The sequence below is a fragment of the Heteronotia binoei genome, chromosome 19, assembly GCF_032191835.1.
Source record: "Heteronotia binoei isolate CCM8104 ecotype False Entrance Well chromosome 19, APGP_CSIRO_Hbin_v1, whole genome shotgun sequence".
In the NCBI taxonomy this organism is placed as follows: domain Eukaryota; kingdom Metazoa; phylum Chordata; class Lepidosauria; order Squamata; family Gekkonidae; genus Heteronotia; species Heteronotia binoei.
In genome coordinates, this window is record NC_083241.1 from 23129877 (window position 1) to 23157876 (window position 28000).

The window sequence follows — 28000 nt, forward strand, 5'->3', positions numbered from 1 at the left end:
TTATTGTGCAACACCTGTGTGTGCCAGTAGATTTCCAGTATCTGCATTTTCCGCGTATTGTAATAGTAAACATTATTTAACAAGAAAGCTTATTTTTATGTAAACAAGTCCACAAAGGGAGATGTGCAAACATGACATCCCATGTATCATGCTGGAAAAAAATAATAAAAAGAAGCAAAGAAAAGCGAAAACTCAATATAAAAATCTTAAATGAGGCAGGATACACTGAAATAAACTACTTCCCAAATCAGGGCTGCAACACTGAAGCTTTTGGAACATGGAAGTTTAAATGGAGACATTTAGAGTCTTTTAAAGTACAAAAGTGGATGTGTCAAGCCCACAGGTGTGGGGGACCATTTAGACGACAAACCTCCAACATGCTTTCCTTGCCTCTGGGGCCATCTGATGGTCATGCACTGGAGCAGGAGACCGTGCACATGGATTCCTACACACAAAGGCTCAATCCATGCCATTTCTACTATGCCCCCAAAGAGGAAGGCAAGGACCGTGCCTACAGGCTTTACATGTGCATCCATCCCCCAAGCTCTTGTGTGTGAATATCAGACAGCTCCAGAGGCAAAGCACATGTGATGGGGCAACCACAGGCTCCACACAGTCAGATTTGCACAAATTTAAATTCTGTTACTAAAAAAAAGACACCTCTAATCCAAATAACATCTATTTTTTTTTAAAAAAGAGTAAAAACCTGGGTCCGTCTAAAATCTCTGGTTTGGATTCCGTGGACTGAGTTGCATTAGAGGAAGGGAACTTCCTCAGTCTTTTCCCCTACCACCACTGTTGTCTTTTTTGCCCTCTGAAATTGTCCTCCTGTACTCAGTGGACCCTTCCTCCCACCCATGAACAATGCTAGGAGGCAACAGTGGGAGAGGGGAAATTGGAGAAAATCTCCTTCCCCTCCACTCCCAACAGAAATGCTGTTCCATCAGAGGAACTGCTCTTACACTGACAGAACAGCAGTTCAGGATCCAAGCCGTGGCATTTACGTCTGTCCTAATTTCCCATTTATTTATATAAAAAAGTGTGGTATGCATACTCACACACATTTAAAAAAAAACACATCAATTGGAAAGAATGTCAAACTCAGGTCTAACATTTCTAGCTGCCTTTTTGATCGAATTTCAAGCAGAGGTAGATGCGTGATTGTTATTGGCTGATCTCTAGCTGAATGAGAAGTATTGCCAACTTTTGTATACCTAGGGTATGAACTTCACATCAAGAAGGAAGTCTTTCAAAAAGCCAGCCAGAAGACCTGTGCTGCTGCGGAGGGGATTCCCCTAGCTAAGGGCCACTCTGCATATTATGTGATTTACAGAATACACCAAACATGTTTCCAGAGCCTGAGAATACGTAACGCTTTCAGTGTTTGCAAAATACTTCATGCATGCTGTCAAAATTTGGAAGCTGAGCAGAACTGACTCTGGCAAGTAACTGGATGGGAGATCTCCTGGAAATACCAGAGCTGGGACAGCAGAGGCAGGCTTTATTTAGCCACCTCTATGAATAGCCTCCAAGCCCCCAGTAGGGGTCAGTCACCAGAGGTCATGATGATTTCCATACACACATTAAAAAAACACCATGTCAAAATTCTTAGAACATCCTTGTAAGTTAGACCATTTTTAAGAACTCCATATTGCTGGGACTGAGAGATTTATGGCTTGTCCTAAAACCATGTGGCAACATTGGGGCCAACATGAGCTTCAGAATGGCTTAAACCTGGACTGCAGTTTCTTCTTAAGGGCCAAAACTGCACAACACTGGGAACTCACTACTGGGTCACCCGATTTGTACTTCAGCCTCAAACCACCACTGCATCCATGCATGGATCAAGGCCACAATGCTCAGGGAAGGTTTTTTAAAAACTCTCTCTTCCTTGCTCCTATGTATGCTGTTTTCCAGATTTAAACTAGGCTGCCTTGAGCCCTGGTAAGCAAAAAGACAGGTATAACATCACCCATCTTTTTTTTAATTATCAGGGCTAAATGCAGCTAAAGGATGAGAAGAGGAGGTGCCTTCCCTAAGCACCTGAACTCACACCTCTAAGTGCACTGAAAACTTAGAAGAGTGTGACCCTGCTTAGGAGTGCCCTGTTAATGTGATACAGCAGGGGAAGCCAAAAGTTAGCACACACACCCATTCATCCCCCAAGCACTTAGGTGTGAATATCAGGCAGTTCTAGAAGCAAAGCAGATGTGATAGGGCTACCACTGGCTTCACACAGTCATATCTGCACAGAATCTAAATTCTGTGATATAAAAAAAACCCTAATCCAAATAACATCTATTTTTAAAAAAAGAGTAAAAACCTAGGTCCTTCTAAAATCTCTGGCTTGGATTCTGTGGGCTGAGTTGCATTAGAGGAAGGGAACGTATCTGAATAAAGGAAAGGAACCCTAGTGTGGTAGCTCTGATTGACACCGATCATCAACAAAGTGGCTGCTTTTTTGAGGCTAAATTGCATATCAGGTAATCCAACAGGAGATCCCAAGTGCCCTGTATAATTTGGCTGTGTGTCAGACCTTTAATCCTGGTTCAGCCCTGTCCCCAAACTGTCGACACTTGAATCATGTAATCACAGAAACCAACTCCATGAGTTTACAATCCTATGATTCTAGTGTAGAAAATCAGTTTGGGGACAGGGTTGAACCAGGATTAAAGGTCTAGTACGGAACTGGCCATTATACCAGCTCTCCTCAAGTGCACACCCAGGGCAGGAGCACTTTCAAGACAGGTGTTTCTCTATAAAAGGAGTAGGTAAAGAAAATGAATTCTACAGTTTAAACTGCAGTGCTAACTTCCGAAAGGCAGTCTGCATTTGTACACCGAAAAGCGTTAAGCAGGGCTGTGACAAACACATATAATTATGCTTCTATCAGGTGACTGGCTTGTTGGGCGTCTGCTCTGTGGCTGTCTTCCACATAATGTGCACACTGGCCCTTTGAACGAACTGTCTGCAGGACCTCTGTTAAGGGCACCATTGTTCCAAGCTCTACAGCTCATGCATTCACATTCTGTATTTTAAAGCAGAAAGATGAAACCGATCTCTTCACCCCATGCTTATTTCGCGCAGGCTGAACCATGGGAGGGCTAACTCAGCCCATGTCTAATCAAAATATGACTTCAGGGTGCCACGGCGACGGATGTCACAGGTCCAGCAGTGGAAACCTCCTCCCAGCGAATTGGCATGGCGGATGTTGACTTTAATTGTCGAAATCCCTGTAAGGTAAAGGGGAGGCAAGACACTTTTGAGGAATCCTGGCTCAAGCTCTCCAAGAATGATCAGGGAGCTTTGCTATCAGAGGCAAAGGGTGATGCAATGGACAGAGTGCTGGACTGGAGAGATCTGGGCTTAGATCCTGGCACAGCTATGAAGCTGAAATACAAGAAAAGGCATGCAGGAAGCACTTGACCTAATTGTTTACCCCTCTTTCTGCCTTGCAGGGTTCTGTCTTATAAGCCTCAGAGTGCTGGGATTGCAACCAACATTTGAGTGCTGGAGGGAACAGCTAAAAGGATCATGTGCAGCTCTGGAGGCCTCACTTCAAAAGGGATGTGGACAGAATGGAGGGAGTGCAGAGGAGAGTGGTGAGGATGATCAGGGACCTGGAGACCAAGCCCTATGAGGGAAGGCTGAGGGATCTGGGAACGTTCAGTCTGGAGGAGAGGAGGTGGAGGGGGGACATGATTGCTCTCTTTAAGTATCTGAAGAGCTGTCACTTAGAGGAGGGGGGCAGGGAGCTATTCCTGTTGTCAGCAGAGGTGAGGACTCCTAATAATGGGTTTAAATTAAGGGCACGAAGGTACTGGCTGGATATCAGGAAAAGCTTCTTTACAGTAGGAGTCATTCAACAGTGGAATCAGCTCCTGAGGGAAGGGGGTGAGCTCCCCCTCACTGGCAATTTTTAAGCAGCAGCTTATCAGAGATGCTATAGGCCAGGGGTGCCCAAGCTGTGGCTCTTTCACCCCACTACTCTATCGGTCAGCTTGGAAAAGGCATTTGTCTCTTAAAATCACCTCTCCATGCCAAGCCAGCTAGTGGCTTGGAGAATGCACGTAAAGTTAAAGTTGCTTTCTTCTCACCTTTACCTCCCTTCCCCATCTATTTGCTTTATTTCTACTTTTCTTTCCAACTTTCCTTGCTTGTGGCTCTCACACATCCGACATTTATTTTATGTGGCTCTTACGTTCAATAAGTACGGCCACCCCTGCTCTAGGCTGATCCTGCATTGAGCAGGGGTTGGACTAGATGACCTTTGTGGCCCCTTCCAACTCTGTGATTCTATGATTCTAAAAGGATTTCAGGTACCATGTGTTGAGAAGGATCAGATCCTGGAGATCCTGCCATACTGGGCTAATGAGGGTTGTTTAATGGTATTAAAATGTAATTTTATCATGTATGTTTTACCAACTATATATTATTACCAGCCTTGATAGCCCTTGTAAGGGCAGAAAAGTTGGATACCAGTTTTGTAAATAAATAACAATAAACAAACAATGGGCTGCCTCAGTGCAAGGCAGCTTCACATGGAGAATGCTGGAGTGGGCCCAGGGCTTAGGAGAAGAGCAAATGCATGTAGGCATCAACACTTTAAGCCTGGTTTGCATATGCCAGAGAATGCGGTAGTAGAATGGTTTACCCAGGGGCAGCCCTAGCCAGCCCCACCCTCCACCTTTGCCTGCGTGGGGCCGGTGGGTGCTGCGGAAGAGGCTGGGCAACATGTGGCTCTTCCCAGCTCCCAGGGGCTCTCCTCCCAGGCAATATGAATTGCCCTGGAGGCAGGGGTGGTTGGGGAGGCACAATCTGGTGCCCTTGCCTGGCCTGCGCCCTAGGCAGCTACCTAGGGCTGCCTAGTGAATGGGCTGGCCATGGGTATACCTTACTTCAGATTGCAGGTGGTGGATTCTAGTTTTACTTCTTTGCATAAAGAAAACTCCGTAAAAATAGAGAAGTAACATTGCGAAGAGAGAGGTTCTACTTGCTCCCCTCCCCACCTGGCTTGCTGTGCTGGTTTTCCATTTGCAGGGAGCTTGTAAACATACGGGAGTATTCTGAAAATGTGATCTTCCCCTTGCAGCTTCAAGCAGTACAATCCATTCTGCCCTCCCAGCATTCTGCCCCCTTAGCCACTTCCTTCTGTGGCATTAACAGTCTGGGCTCAGTAGCAGGTGCTGGGAAATGACCTCTATTAATTTAGATATTTATACTCTGCTCTTTCCAATGGGAACCCAAAATGGCTGAGAGCACTGTTCTCTCCTCCTCCATTTTATCTTCACAAGAGCCACCATGAGAGGTCAGTTAGGCTGGGAGGGGGTGACAGGCCCAAGGTCGTCCAGCAAGCATCCATGGCAGAGTCAGAGTTTGAACCCAGGTCATCCAGATACTAGTCCAATGCTCTCCATGCCTGAGATCCTGAGGAGCTCCAGAAAGTTACCCTCACATTTTTAGCTCAGTATGGCCTGGTTTATTTAAAACTTGTGTCTGCTGCCCTCCCATCCAGCTCACAGGACCCAAAGGCAGTGAACAATCCCAAATCAATTTTGCATGAGGCAAGGGCCTGCAGTGTTCCTGGGAAGGCCAAGCTTCCCACAGACTCTCTCCCCCAACCTTGGCTTCTTTCCCATCACTCATCCTACCTAGGCTTTCAAACATCTTCTGGATTGGGAACTCATTGGCATCCACCATCACGCGTTTTTCATCCAGCATCAGGACGTTCATGGAGAGCCATTTGGAGGACATCCACAGCGGGTGGTCTAGATGCAATCATACAGACCTCTGAGTGCTCAGGGTGCAACAGCGAGACAAGCCTTCTGGGCCTTGGGTTATAAAACAAGACTGGTCTTCAAAGGGGGAACCAGAACGTACCGTCAGGAATGAGGGGCAACGGAGGGTGAACCACTGTCCAGCCTGCCTTCTTGAAGAGTTCGATCTGAAAACAGAGAAATTCTAAAACTTGACATTTTGAATCTGGTAAGCATGGTTCTCTGAACCTGTTCTAAGTGTTCTTCTCTGCTCCTTTTTATTGCACACAACAACTTTTCCTCTTCAGTTTCACCAGTCATGTGTTGTCTCATGATACTTTCCCATCACTAGATGGATCACAACTAAAAGGTAAAGGTAAAGCACCAGTCATTTCCAACTCTGGGGTGACGTCACGTCACGACATTTTCACGGCAGGCTTTTTCAGGGTGGTTTTCCATTGCATACCCTTTCCCCCAGCAAGCTGGGTACTCATTTTACCAACCTCGGAAGGATGGAAGGCTGAGTAAACCTTAAGCCAACTACCTGAACCCAGCTTCCGCCAGAATTGAACCCAGGTCATGAGCAGAGCTTGGACACCTTACCGATCATTCTTATTCCTTATCCAGGGGATAATTCTTGCAGCCCACCTATCCACAAAGGAGGTGTGAGGCTACCAGATACAGGGCCTTTTCTATAGTACTTCCTCATTCAAGAAACTCCTGACATTCAGCTATTCACCTACCACCTGATCTTATTACCTTTTAGTGCTTGAGCTGGCTATTTTGCTTGAGTTGTCTCCCCACCCCATCCCACTATGTAATGTTCTACTGCTAAAAGACAGGTCTGTGCCACTGGAACTTCCTTCCAATTTAAATTAAAGAGAAAAAATTCAGAAAACGTTCTACAAGAAATGACCCCAGAGTTGGAAACGACCGGTGCTTTACCTTTACCTTTTAGTTGTGATCCATCTAGTGGTGGGAAAGTATCATGAGACAAATCTAACCATTCAGGGTACTGTTAGAGCACAGCAAAGACAGGCTCCCAAATAATTATATAGTAAACAAGAAAACAGGAATCTGAAAAAAACACTGTAATTTCACTGTGCTGTCATCTGGAAGGGGATAGTTAAAGGGAGAGAAGGGACATCTTTGATCTGTTCTATTTTTAGGCTCAATGGGTTTTTTAAATCTTCCCCAGGCTTCTCAGAACTAAGCTCTTAACTTTTAGAAAGAACCGTGACTTATTTCTTTAACATGCTTTAAGACCTCTCTACCTTCATTTTTATCACAAGGGGGAGCTCTGGTTCTGTAGTAACAAACTGGATTATTCCAACAACTCAGCTTCCTTTCTTGGCCACAAACAGATATGACCCTGAGAGTCGCATGTCCACAGCTACTTCCTAGCTTTAAAAAAAAAATAACTTAATAGAAGATCTTCAGGATGGATTTGAATGGAACAGGAGAAGAGGCGGCTTTAAGCCTTTCCCTCAGCACAGTTTTTCTAGCCTGAAATGGCCTAGTAGAGCCAGACCGATTTCCCACTCACCTTACGCCGCTCTCACGTTCCTCTTCTCAGCAGGGCTTCCTTCCAATTTCACACTATCTGCCCCAGGGCTGCAGCTAGCGTCAGCTTTTTTGCATGGCAAACAGAAACTGGTTTTTAGAGGTTTCTGTTCGCCCCGTGAAGCGATGCTAGCTGCAGCCCTGGGGCAGACAGTGTGAAACCGGAAGGAAGCCCCACTGAGCAGAGGAATGTGAGAGCGGCGTAAGGTGGGTGGAAAATCGGTCCCAGTCTTTGTCCTGTCAAAACTAACATACAGGAAGAGCAAGATCTCAAACAGGTTGAGGCTGACCATTATCTCAAATCCAGCTGTAACCTCTATTATCAAAGACCGTGTGACCATTCCTCATCGCCTGTTCCTGTTGGCAGCAGACGAGAGGACTTGCAATTATGAGTTTCAATTAAGGGTGGGAAGGTACCAAGTGGCTATTAGGAAAAGCTTTTTTACAATAAGAGGTGTTTGACAGTAGAATCAGCTACCTAGAGAGGTGGTGAGCTCCCCCTCACTGGAGGTCGTTAAGCAGCGACTGGACAGTCAGGGATGCTCTGCACTGACCAGGGGGGTGGACTAGATGGCCTTTAGGGCCCCTTCTAACTCAGTAATTCTCTGACCCCTCTGATCAGCAGTGCTTTTCTTAAAAAAAAAAAAAGTCCATATTTTTATCCAACACAGATTGTGCCCACGGATTCACTTCCACAAAAACCAAGATCCAGGCTAAGGGCTCTTTTAATGCTCTCCTCTCCCAGAGTGAACAGCAAGGGAGGCTTTGGCAGAGCTCTCCCCTGACCATACAGAGAGGCAAAGGGCTCCTAAATTTCCCCTTGCTGGGTGTGAACAGACAGAGGGCTCTCCCTGTATGCTCCTTTGTTTGGTTTCTTCTGAGTATATAAGGACTGAACAGTGGCAAACCTGCTGCTATCGCTGCTTGTGTCAAAGTGGGGGTGGGGAAGAGAAGAGGGCTCCTATTGGAAAGGGCTGTGGCTCCCAGCAAGAGCTTCTGCTTGGCATGCAGAAGGTCCCAAGTTCAGTCCCTGGCATCTTCAGTTAAAAGGACTGTAGATGATGTGAAAGACCTCCACCTCACATCCTGGAGAGCTGCTGACAGTCTGAGAAGGCAAAATACTGACCTTTGATGGACAAACATTTAGATTCAGTATAGGGCAGCTTCAGGTGTGTTTATCTTGACTCTTATGCAAGAAAATTGCCTTTAAAAGGACTGTCCTTGGATCAGGGCTATGCTGAGGGCCAGACAAGAAACTCCCAGGGCTGAACAGGACTGCCAGTTGCTTACTCCGGCCCTGCACCACCAATCTGTTAATTTAACTTAAAATTTTAATGTGAAAAGATCATACTCTCTAAACCAGGGGTGTCAAACATGAATTCCAGGGGCCGAATCAGGCCCCCGGAGGGGTCCTATCAGGCCTCCAAGCAACAGACTCTTGTCTGTTTCCTCCTCCTTCCCTCTTGCTTCCTTCTGCATCACAGCTTGCTTTGCAAGGCTTACTCCATTGCACATGAGCTACAAAGCAAAACCTCGATTTTCTCCATTGGTTAAGGCTCCTCCCCCTCCAGGGCTCCTGGGAAGGCAGGGAAAGAGCTTCCTTTGCCCAGTTCCTTAGATCCCATGCACGAAATACAAAGACCAACAAGTGCTAATGTTTTAAGCATGTTTTATTTTAAGTTTATATATTAAAAAAACTTTAACTGTGTTTGTCTGTGTCCTTTAAAAAGTTTATATCTCTGCTACCTAATCTTAAATAGGTACACACATGGCCCAGCCAAACACAACCTGGCCCAACAAGGTTTCATTTATGTCAGATCCAGCCCTCATAACAAATGAGTTTGACACCCCTGCTCTAAACCAGGGGTGGGGAACCTTCATCCCAAGGGCCATATGCGGCCCTCGAGGTCACTTGGTGTGGCCCTCGGGGATTGCTGGACCAAACCAAGCCATGTGGCAGCCTCCCTGGGGCCTGGCTGGCCAGCAAGATCATGGGGCCTAGCCGCGTTGTGCTGCAGACTCCCCAGGGCCAGGCAGGGATCACAGGGCTCAGATGTACTGTGCAGCAGTCTCCCTGGGGCCTGGCTGGCCGGCCAGAATTGCTGTAGGGCCTGTTACTGTCACCGTTCAGTTTGCACTTGATTATCTCAGATGGTGTTGCCTAATATGCTAATGAGTGTGTGACCTAATATGCTAATATTAGGGGATGTGGTCTAATATGCTACTGAGTTCCTGCTGGGCTTTTTCTACAAAAAAGCCCTGGACCTATGCATTTGCCTAGGGCAGTGGGCCATGTGTGTGTGTGTGTACCAAATTAGGCTCTCCCCATGACTTCAAATAGAAAAACAATTATTTGCATTAATTTTGCTGGCCTGAATCATTCTCCCTTGGCGGAGCACTGTTTGTTAAGTTGATCATTTTTTATGGCCCGCGAATGATGTTATAAATATCCAGATGGCCCTTGGCTGAATAAAGGTTCCCCACCCCTGCTTTAAACTATATAGTGTTTGCTGCAGTCATTTCCCCATCGAGGAGGAGGAGGAGAGCAGCTTACCCAATCTCCAGGGAAGGATCAAAACAAGTGGCTGACAAGGGAGCACTTCTTCCTCTATAGAACCAATGAGTGTTCCAGTGCCCTCTCCTTGCCCTGCTGATAAAGTACTGCACATGTGCCAGGTGTCCACAATTCTTTCTCCCTAAGGAAACTAAACAGGCACACAGAGAGCACAGCCTGATGACTATTCTGCTAATGTATTTTTAAAGAAGATAAGAAGTTGGAGGAAGAGCCTGTTCAGATTAAAAAGCTGTAAAAATGGGTCACAACCTTTGTACCCAGCTCTCTTCTGATTGCTGGAAAAACAAGAGCTCCTTTTTAGTAGCTCCTGAAAAGTCGAAAGAATTTATTCAGACAGACAAGGGGTGGGGTGGAGGGGGAGTCCTGGAATGCTTCTGCCTTGTGTACCTTGAGAAGGACACTTCTGGCCCTGCTGGCTAGCCACACACTGGTAAGAGAAGCATTTAAAGACAGAAACTCCACCTCCCGCTTATATTCTGAAGGAGTTTAATGCTGGGAGGGCTGTACCACTTCAGGCCTGTTGCCAGAAGTGTGGTGAGGGTGAGAGAGCAAACTAGTATTCCAGTGGCCAACTGTGTTTAAACTCATTTCACTACATTAAAACATATAAATTGTATAATGTGAAAAAATAAGTACTTAAGTTATTCCAGTGCCTTTGCATTCGTTGAAAAGAAGAACAGGAACACATTTACTTCTTAACTGAGTAACAAAAGCCATAAATCCTCGGAAGGGAATATCCCTGAGGAGGTCTGATCTTCATGCCCCCTCCTAAAAGCTATAACCTTAAACCATGTGCTTGTTCTAAGCTTTTGAAGGTTACCATATAGTTCCCCCCCACCGTCCTGCACACACTGCCTTTCCTCCTCACCTCATTGCATGGGCGATCGGGATTGGAGAGCACAAGGCCTGGCCCAATGATGTTGAATGTGGCATCGATGTGCATGGGATTGGGATCTTTAAAAGAGATGGTGTGCACTCTGTACTCCGGAGCAAGGTGCCTTCGCATCCATTCAATACCTAAGTAGTTGGTCACCTAGAGCAGAAACAGAGAGCTTCCTGGCAATGAAAAGAACAACCATCTGGGTCCACAGTCTTTCATTCCTACATTTCCCACAGTTCCCCCTCAACAGCCGTTGACTTCGACACATTTCAGATATACAAGCAGCCCAGTCCTCTTGCTGTTAACAGCAAGGGGAAAGGAAAAAGTAGGGGGGGGTATCCTTTCCCTCCAAGAATGTGTGTTTTTGTGGAGGGAGAGGACACAGAGTATGTCTCAAATTGTTGAAAGTGTTCTATAACATCAATCCATAAGAACATAAGAGAAACCTTGTTGGATCAGACCAAGGGCCCATCCAGTCCAACATTGTCATATGGTGGCCAAAAAACCCCCCAGGTACCATCAGGAGGTCCATCACTGTGCCCACCCCACCAAGCACCAAGAATACAGAGCATCACTTGCCCCCGACAGAGAGTTCCAACAATACGCTGTGGCTAATAGTCACTGAAGGACCTCTGCTCCAGATGTTTATCCAATCCCCTTTTGAAGCCGTCTATACTTGCAGCAGCCGCTACCTCCTGTGGCAGTGAATTCCATGTGTTAATCACCCTTTGGGTGAAGAAGGACTTCCTTTTATCCGTTCTAACCTGACTGCTCAGCAATTTCATAATTTCTCGTATTTGACAAGTATTATCTTCTTGGAAATACACTTTCCTAATTGCCTGCTCCAGTCAGTGGTAGGGCTCCCAACACTGCCTCAGCAAATGCCAGAAGATCTGAAGGGCAGTGCATGGGGAGGGAGTAGTTTGGGGAAAGATGTGATGTCACTTCCGGGTGGAGTTCTACACTGCCTCTTCTAGTCTTGATGGTCTTTACTGTAGAGATTAAGGGAAATTTCAGAATGTCACTAGGTGGAGGCCATTTTTTTCTCCCACTCCTCAATTCCTGGAGAGAATGGGGAATTGGGGCTGTGGCTGGGTAAATCCCCACTCTGAGCAGTCTTGAATCTCCATTTCAGCCCAGGGGGTTATGGGAAGATGGCTGCCTGCTTCTAAGATCAAGGCTGAGTGTTTAGACTAAGATCTGGGAGAACTCAGTTCAGATCACTGCTCTGCTGCCTTGAGCCAGTCACACTCTCTCAGCCTGACCTAACTCACAGTCACACTCTCTCAGCCTTATCTAACTCACCTTCTCAAGAAAACAGAACAGAGGAGAACAATGCAAGCTGCTTTAGGTTCCCACTGGGGAGAAGGTGAGGTATAAATGAAATAAGAAAATGGAAGATCTGCTCTGTCTTTAGAAGCCTTCCATATGTGTGTTGCATTTCTTCTGTACTGCTGCAACATGTTTTGTGTTGTAAGCTGCTTTGAGTCCCCATTTGTGAGAAAAGCAGCATATGAATAAACAAATAAATGTCAGATCAACTAAGCTTACTGAACAGTCCTCAAAAGCAGCCCGATGGCCACAGCAGTCTACCAAGGGTGGAATTCTAGCAGGAACTCCTTTGCAAATTAGGCAAAGGAGTGTGATCAGGGGTGTGTGGCCTAATATGCAAAGCAGCTCCTGCTAGAATTCCACCCCTGCATCTAACACAGAGTTTATCAAAAGAACAGATAACCCAGGAAAGGTGCAAGCAACAGATCTGCCCACCTGACTTCTTTGCACAAAGATGTCTCTTCCCGCTCTTATGAAGTCAGCTGCATCAAAGCACGGCTCAAATTCTGTTGTGACAAATTTTCCCTGGGCAGCCAGCTTGTGCCTGTCTTCCACGGTGCGGATGGGATAATCCTAGCGAAAGAGAGAAGGGAGACAAGGCACGTCTCAGATGCTGGTCAGGTGGCCTGTTGGGTGAGGAAAGGCTGAAACAAAACTGATGCACAGAGAGACGGGGGGCCAGTTGCAGATTTTGGGGGTCCTGGGCAATGCCCAAGACCCCTCTCCTCTCTGCCTGCCACTAGGCTCCCTGCTCATATCTCCCTTCTTACCTACTGACCCACAGGACTGTGCACCCTTCCCCTAGCCCCCCATGAGCCCTCTCGCCACCCAAGCACACAAATGCTTGGACCACCCACACTCCTTTTCCCCAACAATGCCGGTCCTGTTGGCCTCCCATATAAGTGGGAAAATGTTTGGGGTTCAGCACACTTGGCTAACATTTTCTGCTCATGTATGTACGCAAAAGTGTTGGCCAAATTGATATTCAGCCTCTGCTCCACCCTGTATGTAAAATGGGAACTGCACTGTTAAGAGGATGAAGATTTGAACTGTAAAGCCACCTTCTCTTCCACCCCTTGTGCTATGTTTGCCCAAGTAGTCCAGCGCTGGCACACCAGAGATACAAAGTCAACTGCTGGTGCAGCTGTGACTAGCCAGCAAGCAGGAAATAGAAGGAAATGAGATGCCATGGGCACCACCTAGCCACAGCCACCAGGTTGTGCCATCTCTGGCTGCAGTCGCCATTTGGCCCAATATAGTTGCTTTTCCGTAACGGATTAAATAGGCTCACACACCCACATCTGGTAGCTGTTCCCCAGTCATTCTCACCCCATCATATCACAAGTTGGATATGGAGTAAGTAGGCACCAGAGAAAATCAGGTGCATATGGATCCTCACACATTCATCCCGTATGGCTGGATGTTGGAGCTCCTCTGGTGCATGCTCAAACCCATTCATCAGAAATGTGAGCCTTTAATTCCAGTTTGGCCATTCAGGGTTTTTTTGGACCAGATGTGTGACCAATAAATATTTTCTTTTAAAATGTCAACGTTTTAAAAAAGAAGATCGGACTGTGCACTCCGTGGTTGACATGTAGCACTAATCTGAATAACCACGGAAGAAGCACGCAGGGAGGCCGGATCAGGGAGGGAGTCTGATTGAAAATCTCCGCCACAAAATGCAACAGGGTAATTAGCAGCACACCCAAACCACACCAACCTTCCAGTCTGACTGCAGCCTCTGAGCCTTAATCCCAACTTAATCCCAGAGCCAGTTTGGTGTAGTGGTTAAGTGTACGGACTCTTATCTGGGAGAACCAGGTTTGATTCCCCACTCCTCCCCTTGCAGCTGCTGGAATGGCCTTGGGCTAGCCATAGCTCTCATAGGAGTTGTCCTTTAAAGGGCAGCTGCTGTGAGAGCCCTCTCAGCCCCACCCACCTCACAGAGTGGGGAGGAAGGAGATTGTGAGCTGCTCTGAGGCGCCAAGATTCAGAATGGAGGGCGGGATATAAATCCAATATCATCATCACCTGGGGTCTTCCAGGACTGAGGGAGGCAGATACCCGGAGCGAGGCTCTAGTTAAGCTGTGACCAAATTCAGAGCTGTGAATTCAGAGCTGTGACCAAATTCAGATGTTTTATAGCGTCTGATTTTATTTAAAGCCACAGGAAGAAGAAATCCACTAGATCTACCCGTGAACCTCTACTAAGTTTCTCTTGCAAAAAAAAAAAAAAACCAGCCCATGGCGGGCAGGGAATCGAGCCAGGCTGTTCCATATGACTGGCGTTTCCACCAGGAAGTGCCAAGTGAAGATTTTTAAAAACTACAAGCAAAGACAGCCATCTGTGTAAATGATAGAAGAACCGGGGGAGAAGACGTTAATTCAGGATGAACTTGAAGCCTGTGGGCCAGACTGATCTATCTAAGCATTAGTCATTTCTAGTGTTTCTTTCATACAGCCGGAACACCAAACCTGGTCATAAAGCTCGTCAGCCATTGTGGGCTTTGGTGCTGTTGTCCATTTAGCCCCACGGTGAAAGTAGTCTTTGATAATGGGCCGGTAGGCTCTGTACTCAAAGAACCGGGCACGCCAAGCCATCGGAGCTTCAATTATTTCATTCCCAATCACCAATAAAATGTCCCTCGGCATGGCTGCATACATACCTACCAAGGAAGAAAGGAAAAAGGCTAACATTCTATTCTATATGTCATTCTATTCATAGTAGCCTTGATGCTTCCAATAGTAAACTTGGGGTCTGAGCGACTGTTAGCAAGACCATAACCAAGTACAGCCCTTCTCAAGAAGGAAGGTGGGAAGTGGCTTTGCAGCTGACGCAAGGACCAGCCAATCAGGACAACACAGCCTTGTTCCAAGAAGAAGCAGAGATAGATGACTTTGCAACACAGCTGGCCCTGCTGCTAGGCAAACTAGGCAATTGCATAGGGCTCCAGTCTTCTGGGGGCGCCAAATCCGGCACCCCCACGTGACTCAGTGATTTTAGCAGTGGGCGGGGGATGCACCAGAAGTTAGCCTTCCCTAGGGTGCCAGACAGTCTAGGGCCAGCCCTGCTCTGCAACTGACATAAGGGCCAGCCAATCAGTGCTGTGCAGCTTCACTTGAAAACCAGAAGAATGGGCACAGGTTTCCATTGAGCACCATCCAATGAAGAAGATCCTGCCTGTGCCCCAAATTCTGTGAGTGTACATCCACAGCAAGCTTCCCACTAAAATTATTTACATCTGAATGATGCTCTTTGGTTTTTCTTATGCCTAAAATTGTCAGTTGTTGGAAGGACCAAACCTGGAGCAGAGTCCAGCCCAGGGCTCACCCACCCAAGGGCAGGATTTGTGGAGTCAAGGGACAGAGTTCAGTAGGGTCCAGGTCCAAAAGCCTGTTTGTCAGGGACAGAGTTGAGAGATCAATGGGGAAAGTGAACAGAAAAAATGCTAATTCATTTCCCCTCTCTCTGTGGATCAGGAAGGAAAGGGAGACAGAAAAGACAACTAAAAATTCAGGTTTTGGAAAATCTGCTTTTGAGGCAAGAAAAGCCTCTGGTGAAAATGAAAGCTAAAATTGGCTGCAAGCATAGTGCTGCAGAGAGCTTAAAGGCGCAGCATGTTCTGTGCTTTAAAAAGCACGAACAGCTTCTCTGCTATTGCATACATTGCATGAAAATTTCTCATCTGTCAGCTGGCTGGCCAGAAATGGAAAAAAACAGTCATACCGGTGGACAGCTGGTCAGTTGGAAAATCTAGTTATACCCCTCCAACTTTAAACTGGTAAACTTGACCTTACATCCCATTCAACCATAAGCACAATAATTACCAGTGGATTCAAAGTCGGGAGTTTTGTATTTGACCGACCAATCAAGTGGTTCTGGCCTTTGGACAACCACTCCTTCCATTTTCAAAATATTGCACATCTCTTCTATTTCAGCGACTGCTTTCTCAACATGATCCCGAGGGAAGCTTTGGCCACCATACTTCTGATAAAATCCCCAGTACTTCTCGTAGGTATTGGCCTATTTGTTAAAAAGTTTTTAAAAAGAGGGAGAGATCAAGAATTCAGCAAAACAGTTTGTTAACATTACATAGCATTTACCAAAGCTAATCCACCAAACAAATCTACCCAGATTTTATTTTTAATTGCAAGCTTACTTAAGGCATTTAAGTGAATAATGCACCTACACAATGCCACAGAATTCCTTAAACCTACTAAATGCATTGCCTTGCTTTCATGATCTTTTTAAGTTCCCATACCCAACGGGCATCTGGTATCCCACTTCCATTCAGATCAGGGCTTTTTTTGTAGCAGGAACTCCTTTGCATATTAGGCCACACACCCCTGATGTAGCCAATCCTCCTAGAGCTTACAGGGCTCTTCTTACAGGGCCTACTGTAAGCTCCAGGAGGATTGGGTACATCAAGGGGGTGTGGCCTAATATGCAAAAGAGTTCCTGCTAACCCCCCTGCCCCCAATTTAGATTCATTTTTCCCATTTTGAATAGCCTACTAGGTAGTACATTTTTGTAGACAACCAAGCAATAATAGAAGGATTATGCTGGAATGGTCAGCAATTGCTCTTCCATCATGAATGGTATAACAAGACTAAGAGCATGCTGTAGAAAGTTAAAGGTAGTCCCCTGTGCAAGCACCAGTCATTTCCAACTCTGGGGTGACGTCGCATCACAACGTTTTCATGGCAGACTTTTTACGGGGTGGTTTGCCATTGCCTTCCCCAGTCATCTACACTTTCCCCCCAGCAAGCTGGGTACTCATTTTACCGACCTCAGAAGGATGAAAGGCTGAGTCAATCTTGAGCTGGCTACTTGAACCCAGCTTCCGCCAGGATCGAACTCAGGTCATGAGCAGAGAGCTCAGACTGCAGTACTGCAGCTTTGCCACTCTGCGCCACAGGGCTGCTGAAGAATGCTGTAGTGGAGCCCACATCCCTCTTGCGGTCTAAATGAATAAGGGCTGCCACCGGACATCCTATAGAATGCTGGCGATCATAGTCGAGAAGTATACCGCCTATACTGGACTGAAATAGCGCTATAGAATGGTTTTAAAGTTGATATGTAAATTATGGTTTTATATGTTTTATTGGACTGATTGTTTTTATAATGTTGTAAGCTGCCCTGAGTCCGCTTGCGGAAAGGGCGGGATATAAATGGAAAGTAATAAATAAATAAATTTCCTCCCCTAAGTCCATATGGAGAGGATAACCCTGCTAAAAGTATTGGAAGGACCAAACATTAACCACAGTAAATGCTCTTAAAATACAATCCTTGTTTTGCAGTTCAGTCTTGAAATGACCCTTGTTCACCCCACGCCCTGCTACAGCAAGCCAGTTCTCTGCTCATCCTAAACTTGGCTAAAGTCTGAAATGGCATCTCTAAGAAAGAAATTTCCCATGCCACGTATTAAGGCTTTAAAAGTGTCAGTGAATAAGTGAAGATTGCCTTTTTTTTTTTTTAAGTCTGCCTTAAAATAAATCAGCCAAACTGCCCAAGCCTCAGCCAACAGTTCACATCTGTAACTCTGATCAAATTTCAGCAGGGTCTTTGACAGCCAGAAGATTAATCGCTCCAGTAGTAGCAGCAGCAGCCAAGTGTACGGTACGCAGCCCAAGAGGAGAGCTCTTCTGCCAAGAGACCACAGCCACATAGCCTTACAAGAGGCCAGGAATAAGACTGGAAGCAAGACTGTCACTGTCTGCCAGAGGAACAACTGTTTTGCAGACCGTGTTTTCAAACATTAACCTTAGGAGATTATAAAGATAACTTGATTTTTAAAAAATAAAACCTCCAATTTTGTTATACTCTAGACTGCATTTCTTCTTTCTTTATTGTGGGAACTGGAAAGGGGGTTGTGCGTTCCCCCTATTATATCTAAGCAGCCAGCAACTTTGCACGAGGACCAAAGACCCCCCAATTTATATATACATATATGTGTGTGTGTGTGTGTGTATATATATATATACACACACACACACACACATATACACACACATATATATGGAAACAGTCACAAGCTAAATTTTGAAGAGCAGGAGAGGAGAAGTGAGGCATTGACACAAAGGCTAACTATGGGGGGGGGGGGGGATGACAAAGTAAGAAGAAGAGACTTCATTTAGTGTTCTTTTAAGCTTCCAGCTCAAAGGTGCTTTGAAGATGACTAGCTCCCATTTACACAGCTAAAAACAACCACTGGAGCATAAACCAAAGCCATGTTTAAGATCATCACAGCATGCAAACTTTTGGGTTCTGCAGAACTCTTCATTAGCCTGGATGCTTTTAAAGGTGGGGGTGGGGGCGACCTCTCAGGACTTCTTTGTGAGCATTCAATGGGCACAAATTGCAGCTAATATCAGGTAGCACCCTCAGCATACTAAGAGCAAGAAGATGATTGAATCAATCAACTAAGGCAAATATTTTCCAAAAGCGAATCTCAACAGGACAACTTCTAGCCAGTCTTCTTAACTAAGTGCATGCAGAAAATGAATTGGCTTCCTCAATTCATGCTGTATTGCAGAGCTAATGAAGGTGTACACTTAAGAGCTGTGACCAAATTCAGATGTTTTATAGCGTCTGATTTTATTTAAAGCCACAGGAAGAAGAAATCCACTAGATCTACCCGTACGTTTCTCTTGCAAAAAAAAAAACAAACCAGCCCATGGCGGGCAGGGAATCGAGCCAGGCTGTTCCATATGACTGGCGTTTCCACCAGGAAGTGCCAAGTGAAGATTTTTAAAAACTACAAGCAAAGACAGCCATCTGTGTAAATGACAGAAGAACCGGGGGAGAAGAAGTTAATTCAGGATGAACTTGAAGCCTGTGGGCCAGACTGATCTATCTAAGCATTAGTCATTTCTAGTGTTTCTATCACACTGTCTGCCATTCTACACACAAGGTAACTGCAAACGTCCCAACAAAATCAACAAAGGATTACGACAATTCCTACAAAATCCAGGGGTCATTTCGTAGAAAAAGAGGTGCCGGAGCTCATTAGCACAACTCATTTGCATATGCCACACACCCCTGACATCACCGGAAGGTGTACTGAATTATATCAGCTGAGCATCTACCTTAAAATGCTTCTTGAATTATAATGGTCATAATAAAACCTTACTCCTATCATACGTTTTAGATTACTTTTTCCTATGTGGCCACAGTGGCATGAGGAAGATTTCCATCTATTTGCTTTATATGTTTTGGTTATTTTTCCATTTTTGTGGGGGGAAACATTAGAAAGTTTGTGAAATCTTAGAGTTCAGCAAAATTCTCCCAGGGGGTTTGAACCATGGAGCCCAGAAGCAAGTATTGGGGGGGGGGGGGGTAAGAAAGAAAGAGCACAATAAAATTTAGAAGTTCCGGAGCTCTGCTCCTGTGAGCTCCTGCCCAAAATGAGGCCTGACAAAATCTAAAACAGGAGCACTAAGGCAGCAGCATGACAAGCAGTTTCCAAATTGCTGCTCTACACATGCACAAAGCTCATACATGCAATGCAAAGGAAACAGTCTTCACATTACAGAAGAGATTCACATTGCTCGAGTTCTCTGTGCTTACCTATGCATCTGTAAATGCCTGATGTTCTCTCTCCTGCAGGGCAATAGACCCTGTAACATTCAGTCCTCTGCAGAGTTTCTTTAACACTTGAGGAAGAAGGGAAGCCGTGAAATGCATTTAAAGGAGGGGACATACCTTGACCTCCACAGAAAAAGGAGGGACACAGGCATTTTCAGCTCTCCCGACAATGACTTCTTCAAGCAGGTCCCATTCGTTGTGTGAGCAGACAGGGCAGTCTTCGGGAACGGGGTCAGGGGCTTTGTTGTTGTCCTCAGCAGCAGCACAGGAAGTCTGGGAGGCTGCAGCTACGTGGGTGCTCTGGAAAGTTCGCTGCACCCACCCTATGACGGCTCTTCCAAGCTTGAAGGAAATTAAACAGAAAATTACACTGAGCTAGACAAACAGTTGCCAGTCTTCAAAAGAAACCAGATCATTCTGCTAAGTGAGAAACCAGTCTACTAGTCCTCACGATGTCAGTGGCACATGCACACTAAATTTCACCCTGATCACTGCTAAATGAGAAGGGTTGTGTTTTCTCCTTTTAGTCTGCTTTGAAGATCTCACTTTTTTTTTTTAAATTAAAGTTTAGGGTTCTAGCTGCCTATGGCTGAAGCTCAGATACTAAATAAGGCTGGCCTTATTTGTTTAATTCATTTATTCCCCATCTTTCTCCCCAATCAGGACCCAAAGTGCCTAACATATATATTTTTAAATTTGTATTAAAGCTTACTCATGATTTCGTTACAAGAGTAGACATACAGATGTCCTTTCACATTCACAATAGTTATTTACAAGTAACATAGTACAGCACAAAATTCTTTGGCATCGAACATACAGAAGCAGACTTTCCATTTATATATATTTTTTAAAAAACATACCACTTTTCAACAAATGTGTTAGTTAACAATGGTTTTTCAGTCTGGACAATTTGTGCTGCAATTCTTTCTTGGACTCCAATGCCCCAACTTTTTTCAGACTATTGTCTCAATGTAGGGATTGTTTGTTTTCCAATACCTTGCCCAACACTATAGTTGCCGCCACCACCAACAATGAGCGGACATCATTTTCATCTCTTTCATTTTACTCTCACAACAACCTTGTGAGGTAGGTTCAGCTGAGAGAGTATGACAGGCCCAAGATCACCTAGCGAGCTTCCATGGGACAAGTGGGGTCTCAAACTGGGGGCTTCCTGATTCTAGTCCAACACCGTTAACCACTACAGCACGCTGGCCTGGATTAGTACTTGGAAGGAACCATCAGGGAAGTCCAGCATTGCTATGCAAAGACATGCAATGGCAAGCCACTTCCATTTATCTCTTGCTTTGAAAACCCTACGGAATCGCCATAAGTTGGCTGCAACTTGACACTTTCCGCCACCAGCTACTTATTTGCCTTGGAGAGCAGATGTAGCATTATTTGCACTGTAAACCATTCTTACACGTAGCACACTCACAGAAGTGGGGCACCGTGAGATAAGAGTACTATTATGAGGCTTGTCTTCTATGAACAGCAAAGCTCCAAGCGACACAGCTCACACAAAGACAGCTGTTATTTGCATGGATAATGCCCTGAAAATCTCTTCAGTTTTACAAGAGAAGCAGGCTGCTTTTGCAAGTGCCTCCAATGTAGGAGCCAAGCTTGGCGTTTGTCCCAGTTGGGTAGGAGAGCAAGGTTGAAGGTAAATGGGATGAGGGCCCAGCTCACCCAAACAGGGCATGGCAGGGTCAGGATGAGAGGAGACCAGGAATAGCTGCACTTGAATCCAGACATGGAGGATACAATCTCCAGGACAACATCCCCTGAGCTGGAACCTGAACTGCAGCTGGCAAAGGATACTGCTGTGTTGAACAGGCAAAGACTTAGAAGGCTGGGCCCAAGGGATTTATACCAGGACCAGTCAGATAAGTTCCTTACTATCTGGCAGTCACACAGATCTTGCACCTCATGCACAGTCCACAGTTGGACCTGGAGATCGTCGGGAATGATAAATTATCTCCAGGCTACAGAGATCAGTTCCTCTGGAGGAAATGGCAGCTTTGGAGAACAGACTCCAGGGCATTAAACCCTCCTGAGGTCCTCATCTTCCTCAGGCTCTATCCCCATATCTACAGGACTTTCCCGACAGGAGTTGGCAACCCTACCTACTGTAGCTCTGGCTCCACTAGGCCACATCTTCTGAAGGCCCCAATTCAAGCCTCAGAGTCACTTACCTCATGGATAATTTGGCAAGACACTTAAAAAAACACAATCCAGATTTCAAGTGCCTTTCTGAGACAGAGTGAGAACACAGCATGTTTACTCTCCCTCCCCCACTACCATTTTCTCCATTTACAATCACTTCTAAACCAGCTGTTTGCCCCTCAGGTGAAAGGCCACAACTTTTGACTGTTTTACCTGTGAGCCCCATTCGGCATGTCTGGAGAGGCGGCACACAAATTGGGGTGGTGATTTATATTTGGATAGGGCAACGATCACACAGGCCTCCCACCTCCTGCCACTGGCCACGGATCCGATCTGGACTTCTCCCCTCCCTCAACGATGCTGGCTTGAACCACAAGGAAAGGCAAGTGGTTTTGATAAAGAAATAAAAACTGCTTCTAATTTTCTATGTAAAAAACCCTGCAGGAGAAGCTGAGCATGGTCTCCTCTCCATCTAGCTTCCTTCATACTTATGGCAACAGAAACACTGTAAAGCTGAGAGGAAAGAGGAACCCAAAGGCCAGATTTTCTCTCACAGCAGCAGCCTCACTCTTGCCTGCTGCTGAAGGGGAAGGGCTGTTTCCAGCTGGAAAGAGGAGGGAATGAAAGCACTGGAGTGTGTGTGTGTGCTGGGGGCGGTGGGGAAGGGAGAAACAAGGCAAGCTGCCTTAAATCAACAGAAAGCATTCCATGGACTATGGCCAAACTGATGAACCAGACAGCAGCTTTCAGCATCTTCACTATCAACAAAATGCTTCTACTCGTAGCCACACCTCATTCACAGCACACGTTGCAACAACCACATCTTAGCTGGTTTGCTGTTCCAGTCTCTCTCATGTTAAATAAATGGGTTTAAAAAAAACAAAACCCACCAAGCCACTGAAAACGTAATTGCTTGATAAGGTTCATCTTGTCCAGTGGCCAAATTTGACTACTCAGGTTGAAGTGGCTGCAAGGCACCCTTTCGGGAGAAGTACTATTTGATCATTCCTAAACCTTTAGGGCTAAAACTCTTGCTTTGTATACAAGGCAGATTCTCTACCTTCCCTCTCCTCCAGCCCCAATCACAACAAAGGGCGTTTTCGTACTTACCTTAAGCCGGAGCAACGTCCCTCTTCACCGCGCAGCGTCTGCACGGTTTTCGCACTAATTGCTGCGGAGCACCTGGAAGAGCCGCAAAGTCCCGTGGCTTTTGCGGCGCAAATGTAAACCGGTTTTTGGCGGTTTACATTTGCACCGCAAAAACCGGTTTACATTTGCGCCGCAAAAGCCACGGGACTTTGTGGCTCCTCCAGGTGCTCCGCAGCAATTAGTGCGAAAACCGTGCAGACGCTGCGCAGTGAAGAGGGATGTCGCTCCGGCTTAAGGTAAGTGCGAAAACGCCCCAAGAGTGACTGACAGAAAATCCCAATAGCACTCTCTTTCCCAGAGAGCACAAAATTCCCAGGAGTGGCAAGTGAACACAACACAGAAGCCCCATAGCTTGTGGAGGAGACTGGCATTGCATTAATGAGCCAGATCTGTACATCTCACACTCAGGATCCAGTATCTGAAGAGAATATTTCAATTTGCTACATGATAAGCACCTGCGAGATATAGGACTGCAGACATCAGACACAGCTCCACCTACACCACAGACAGCAGAAGGTACGGTTTACCTCCATGCAAACAGCACAGCACTGCTGTTGGCTTATACCAAAGGGGTCTAATTTATCTGGGGGGGGGCGTGGCTTGAAGCTGACTGATTCCCTACTCTGCAAAAGCTATTGAGCAAAAGGAGCCACAGCTGTTCCACGGCAGTTGTTGGGGAAGCCTAGACAGCGTCCAAGCAAGCATGCCTGATCCTGTTGCTGACGGTTAATGATCTACATTCCCATCCCAATATGGGAGGGGTGTGCATTTCTGCTGGATCAGCAGTAAAAGGCAGGGGTGGAGAAGCTACAAAGCATACTGATGGCTAGAAATGGAACCCTTGGCACAAGCAAGTGGCATTCTCAGGGTTAACTCAACTCAAGGCTATGAACCAGGTTAGTGTATACAGTGTACGGACCTTGGCTCAAGTGACAAGATACAGCAAAATTAACTGTACAGGCTCCTACAGTCGTCCAGGCACTGAGGCAAAGGTCAAACACATCCTAATAGGAAAGGAATCCATTTGCTTGCAGATAGTAAATGGCCAGAGTTCCTCCACCCGCCTTGCTGGCTAGCAAGATCTTGCAAGAACATCAGAACAGAGAATAGGACATTGATTTTTTTGTCTTGTTTTGTTGTCTTTTGGAGTAGGAAGGAGAGTCTCTTGTGGCTGTGAACACAGAAGTCAATTGCTGGGTGTCAATCTTGGAAGTGAGAACTTGGGAGTCAGCACGCCTGGCAACTCTCTCCATGACCTCAGGTTCCCGGGGGAAGAGCCACGACAGCTCAATGGTAGAGCATCAGGTCTGCATGCAGGCGGTCCCAGGTTCAGTCTCTGGAATCTTTTAGCTAAAAAGGATCAGGGAGCAGCAGGTGAGGTGTGTGTCTCTGCCTGAGATCCTGGAGAGCTGCTGCTACTTAGCCCAGATGAGATGGATCTGGCTTAGATGGACCAATGGTAGAAGGCAGCTCCCTGAGAGTAAGCACAGAGGTCTCCTTGCTGGCATCACTACCCTGTGCTTCTTCATGTTACCATTTTGTGTATTCTAAAGCTGCTACAAACCATTAATGAAATGCTACTCCATTCATATACACACTGATTGCTCTTTTTATAGTATTTTGCCGTTCTGGTTTGTTATGAATGTGATAGCAGGCTGGTAAAACAAGAAAAAGGGAACAAGATTGAAGGAAGGGAAGATATTTTTTTACAATCCTGATATTGTACGTCTTCGGGATGACTCTCCCCCCTGCACCACCATAGCACAAGAAAAGATTCCTTCCTTTCTCCCAAATTCAACAGTACACTTTTCCCATGGTGCAGAGTGTTAAAGCTGCAGTACTGCAGTCCAAACTCTCTGCTCACAACCTGAGTTCGATCCCAGCAGAAGCTGGGTTCAGGTAGCCAGCTCCCGGTTGACTCCGCCTTCCATCCTTCTGAGGTCAGTAAAATGAGTACCCAGCTTGCTGGGGGGAAAGCGTAGACAACTGGGGAAGGCAATGGCAAACCACCCTGTAAAAAAGTCTGCCGTGGAAACGTCGTGATGTGACGTCACCCCAGAGTCGAAGACAACTGGTGCTTGCACAGGGGACTACCTTTACCTTTTCCCCCCTGCCTAAAGCCCATTTTGGGGAGAGTTCTAATCTCACACTAATCCGTGCTTTTGGGAACAGCATATCACCCTGTTCTGGAGTCATTCATTCAAAATAAGTATGAACTCAGGTTTGGAGGAGGGGGGGACCCAACTTTCAAAAACAGCACCTTATTCTACCTGTTAACAGTTTTGACCATTTAAAAAAAAACATTTTTTAATCACCTCAACTGTAAAAACTGGCAGATACAAAGTGAATGATGCAGGCTGGTTTTAATTCCTTACATTTCAGCTTTGTAAGCAGTCTATTATAGCTGTTATTCATTAGATCCAGGTGGGTAGCCATGTTTGTCTGAAGCAACTGAATAAAGTTAAGAGTCCAGCAGCACTTCGTTGGTCTTAAAGGTGCTACAGGACTCTTAACTTTATGATGTTGTTAATTGTATATTTATATATTTCATACCCCACCTTTCACACCATGGCAGACCCGAAGTGGTTTACATCATTCCCTTCTCCTCCATTTATCCTCACAACAATCCTGTGAGGCAGGTGAGTTTGAGAATGTGTGTGACTGGCCCAAAGTCACCCAGCAAACTTCCACTGCAGAATAGGGATTTGAACATGGAGTCTCCCAGCTCCTAGTCTGACACCCTGTTTTAGTAGTGATATTAATCTGCTGGTTAGCCATGCTTCCCCATCATATCTCTGTAGCCAGCCATCTCAAGCAACTCCAGCAAGCCCCCTTTCTCCCTTATCCTGCGTGCCCCATTCAGACATGCATATAGCTCTGCAGAATAGAAGGAATGATTCAGGAGACTCCTCCAATGTGCAGGATCCAATGCATCACACTCAAAACTGCAGAATTTGGGGGGGGGGGGCAGGAGTGATGTCTAACTTGCACAGGGATCCTAAACAGGTCTATTCAGAATCCTCCTCAGGTCTATTTAACAGGGTTCACTCGCAGGATTGCCCTGTTGGTTCTTCAGCACAGGAAGGGAAATGATCACCAAATACCTATATTCTTTCAATAACCAAGTAAACATTAAGCGTTTTACATATTAAAGAGAAGTGAATTTAAAGAGGGAGAAAGAGTCTTAAGCAAAGTGACTTGCAAAATAATTCAAAACGACCTTCTTTTTTTCAACTACTGATATTGCTGTATATATGTTTGTGTTTAGAAGTGTGCTTTGGAGAGCTAGCGTTTCCATTAAAAGTCAACCTCTCAAATGCCACTTTCAGAAACAAAACCTGCCTCAGGTTCAAAATGTCAAATTCTGAAATGCTGTCACATCTCTTACTTCCCCACCCCAAGTTTTATTCCAGTTCCGGGATGAACGAATGAATGAATGAACGCGGTGAATTCCATTTTGTGGCTCCATTCTTGAGAATGCCCGAGAGCTGACCGCCCTGCCCTGAGATCCGTGGTGTGTGCAGCAGAGAAGGGAAACGCACTCTGCATGTGCTCAGAAGCAGTCTCCTCGTTTATTAATTCCCCCCTCCCCAAATTCCACGCCAGTGGCTTCCTGTTCCAGAATGCAGAAAAAAGCAACACCCCCCCCCCGCCCCAAACCACACATTTGCCTGCTTTTGATTGCACGAAATCTGTTCACTGCAGGAGAAACCACCCAACAAAGCCCCCGCTTGGTTCTTGGAAGAGCTCTGCCGCGGAAGTCCCTGCTGGCTGAGGGTCCCCCTGCGAGTCCTTCCACGCCCACCTACCCTCGACCCGATGTAGTGCACGGCTTCGGCCCCCCGGCTCCCTCCGCGCAGGCACCGCACGCGCAGCATCCCTCGCTCGGCTCAGCGCTTCCAACGCGAAAGATCGACGCAGCCCCACACTCAGCAACCGCCGCGCAAGCCGAGGGGAGACGCGCCTCAGGAGCTCTTTATATGGGCCTCCCCCGGCCGCGCTGCTGCCTCCCGATTGGCTGGCCGATTGGGGGGCCCTGGCGGAGGGGAGCCTGGCCCTCGCGCCTCCGCCGCCATTTATAGCTTCTGCCAGGGGCGGCCGGCGGGGAAGGGAGGGGTCGCTCCAGGGCCCACCTCGTCCTCCTGCTGCCCAAGGAAGACGCCGGCCTTCCGAACCGCCCCACTGCTGCTCCTCGGGGCAGCGGCGCCGACCAACAGGCTGCGAGGGTCAGAGTGGACTAACCCACTTCAGATGGAGCTTGGGGAACACCCCCCCCCCCCCAAAAAAAACCCCCACCTCCTTAATGTGTAAACAAAAGGGCACTGGTGCTTAACAAAATGCACAACCTGAGTAATATTTTGCAATAAGACCAATATGTTGTGCAAGCTTTTGAGTTCTGCAGAATTCTTCATCAGGCTGTTCCGGGGAAGTGAAACCCTTCTGCGAGGAGTTGTGTCATTTGGGTTGGGTTTGCCTTCTGTAAGAATTCCCGGACAGTAGCCCCGTCAGCCTGTGGGGGCAGAAAGGATCCGGAGCCCAGCAGCAGCACCTACAAAACAAACATACCAATTTCGCACTAGACCTTTAATCCTAGTTTAGCCCTGTCCCCAAGCTGACATTGTACACTAGAAGCACAGAGTTGGTTTCTCTGATTCTATTATTCTTGTGTAGAGTCAGTTTGGGGACAGGGCAAAACTAGGATTAAAGGTCCAGTACGGAAACTGTTATTCTGGGTGTTCACTAGGGATACGTGAGAGTCCCTAACTGCATCCAAAGAAATGGGCTGTAACCCAGGAAAGCTCAGGCTGGTATGATAATTGGTTAGTCTTTAAAATGCCACAGGACTCCTGCTTCTTTTCTCTGAAAGTTCTCTGTAAGGCGAAAAGTAGCAGTCGGAGGGAGAAAGATTGCCGCCCTAGTCTCCGCCCTGCTGCGCGACTCTTCCACTGACAGGACACACCATTACGATTTCTCAGTAGCTTTGCTCCGCCCCC

At 46.4% G+C, this 28000-nt stretch overlaps 1 protein-coding gene across 1 annotated transcript; it reads right to left on the minus strand.

Moving 5' to 3' along the window:
* Positions 1-2706: 2706 nt before the first annotated feature.
* On the minus strand, positions 2707-26918 carry GATM (glycine amidinotransferase). The gene is made up of 9 exons (XM_060260007.1): positions 26816-26918; positions 19812-20036; positions 15935-16130; positions 14582-14772; positions 12542-12679; positions 10763-10927; positions 5881-5944; positions 5652-5768; positions 2707-3233 (listed from the first exon to the last, which is right to left on the minus strand). The coding sequence occupies exons 1-9, from the start codon at positions 26882-26884 to the stop codon at positions 3121-3123; spliced, it is 1278 nt and encodes a 425-aa protein (XP_060115990.1). The 5' UTR covers positions 26885-26918; the 3' UTR covers positions 2707-3120.
* Positions 26919-28000: the final 1082 nt, after the last annotated feature.

Coding starts and splice junctions, on each gene's coding strand:
- GATM (XM_060260007.1), bottom strand. CDS start 26,884: ATGCTGCGCGTGCGGTGCCTGCGCGGAGGGAGCCGGGGGGCCGAAGCC. Junction 14,773..15,934: donor TCCCGACTTTGAATCCACTG/GTAATTATTGTG, acceptor CTTCCTTGGTAG/GTATGTATGCAGCCATGCCG. Junction 12,680..14,581: donor CTGACGAGCTTTATGACCAG/GTTTGGTGTTCC, acceptor CTCTTTCGCTAG/GATTATCCCATCCGCACCGT.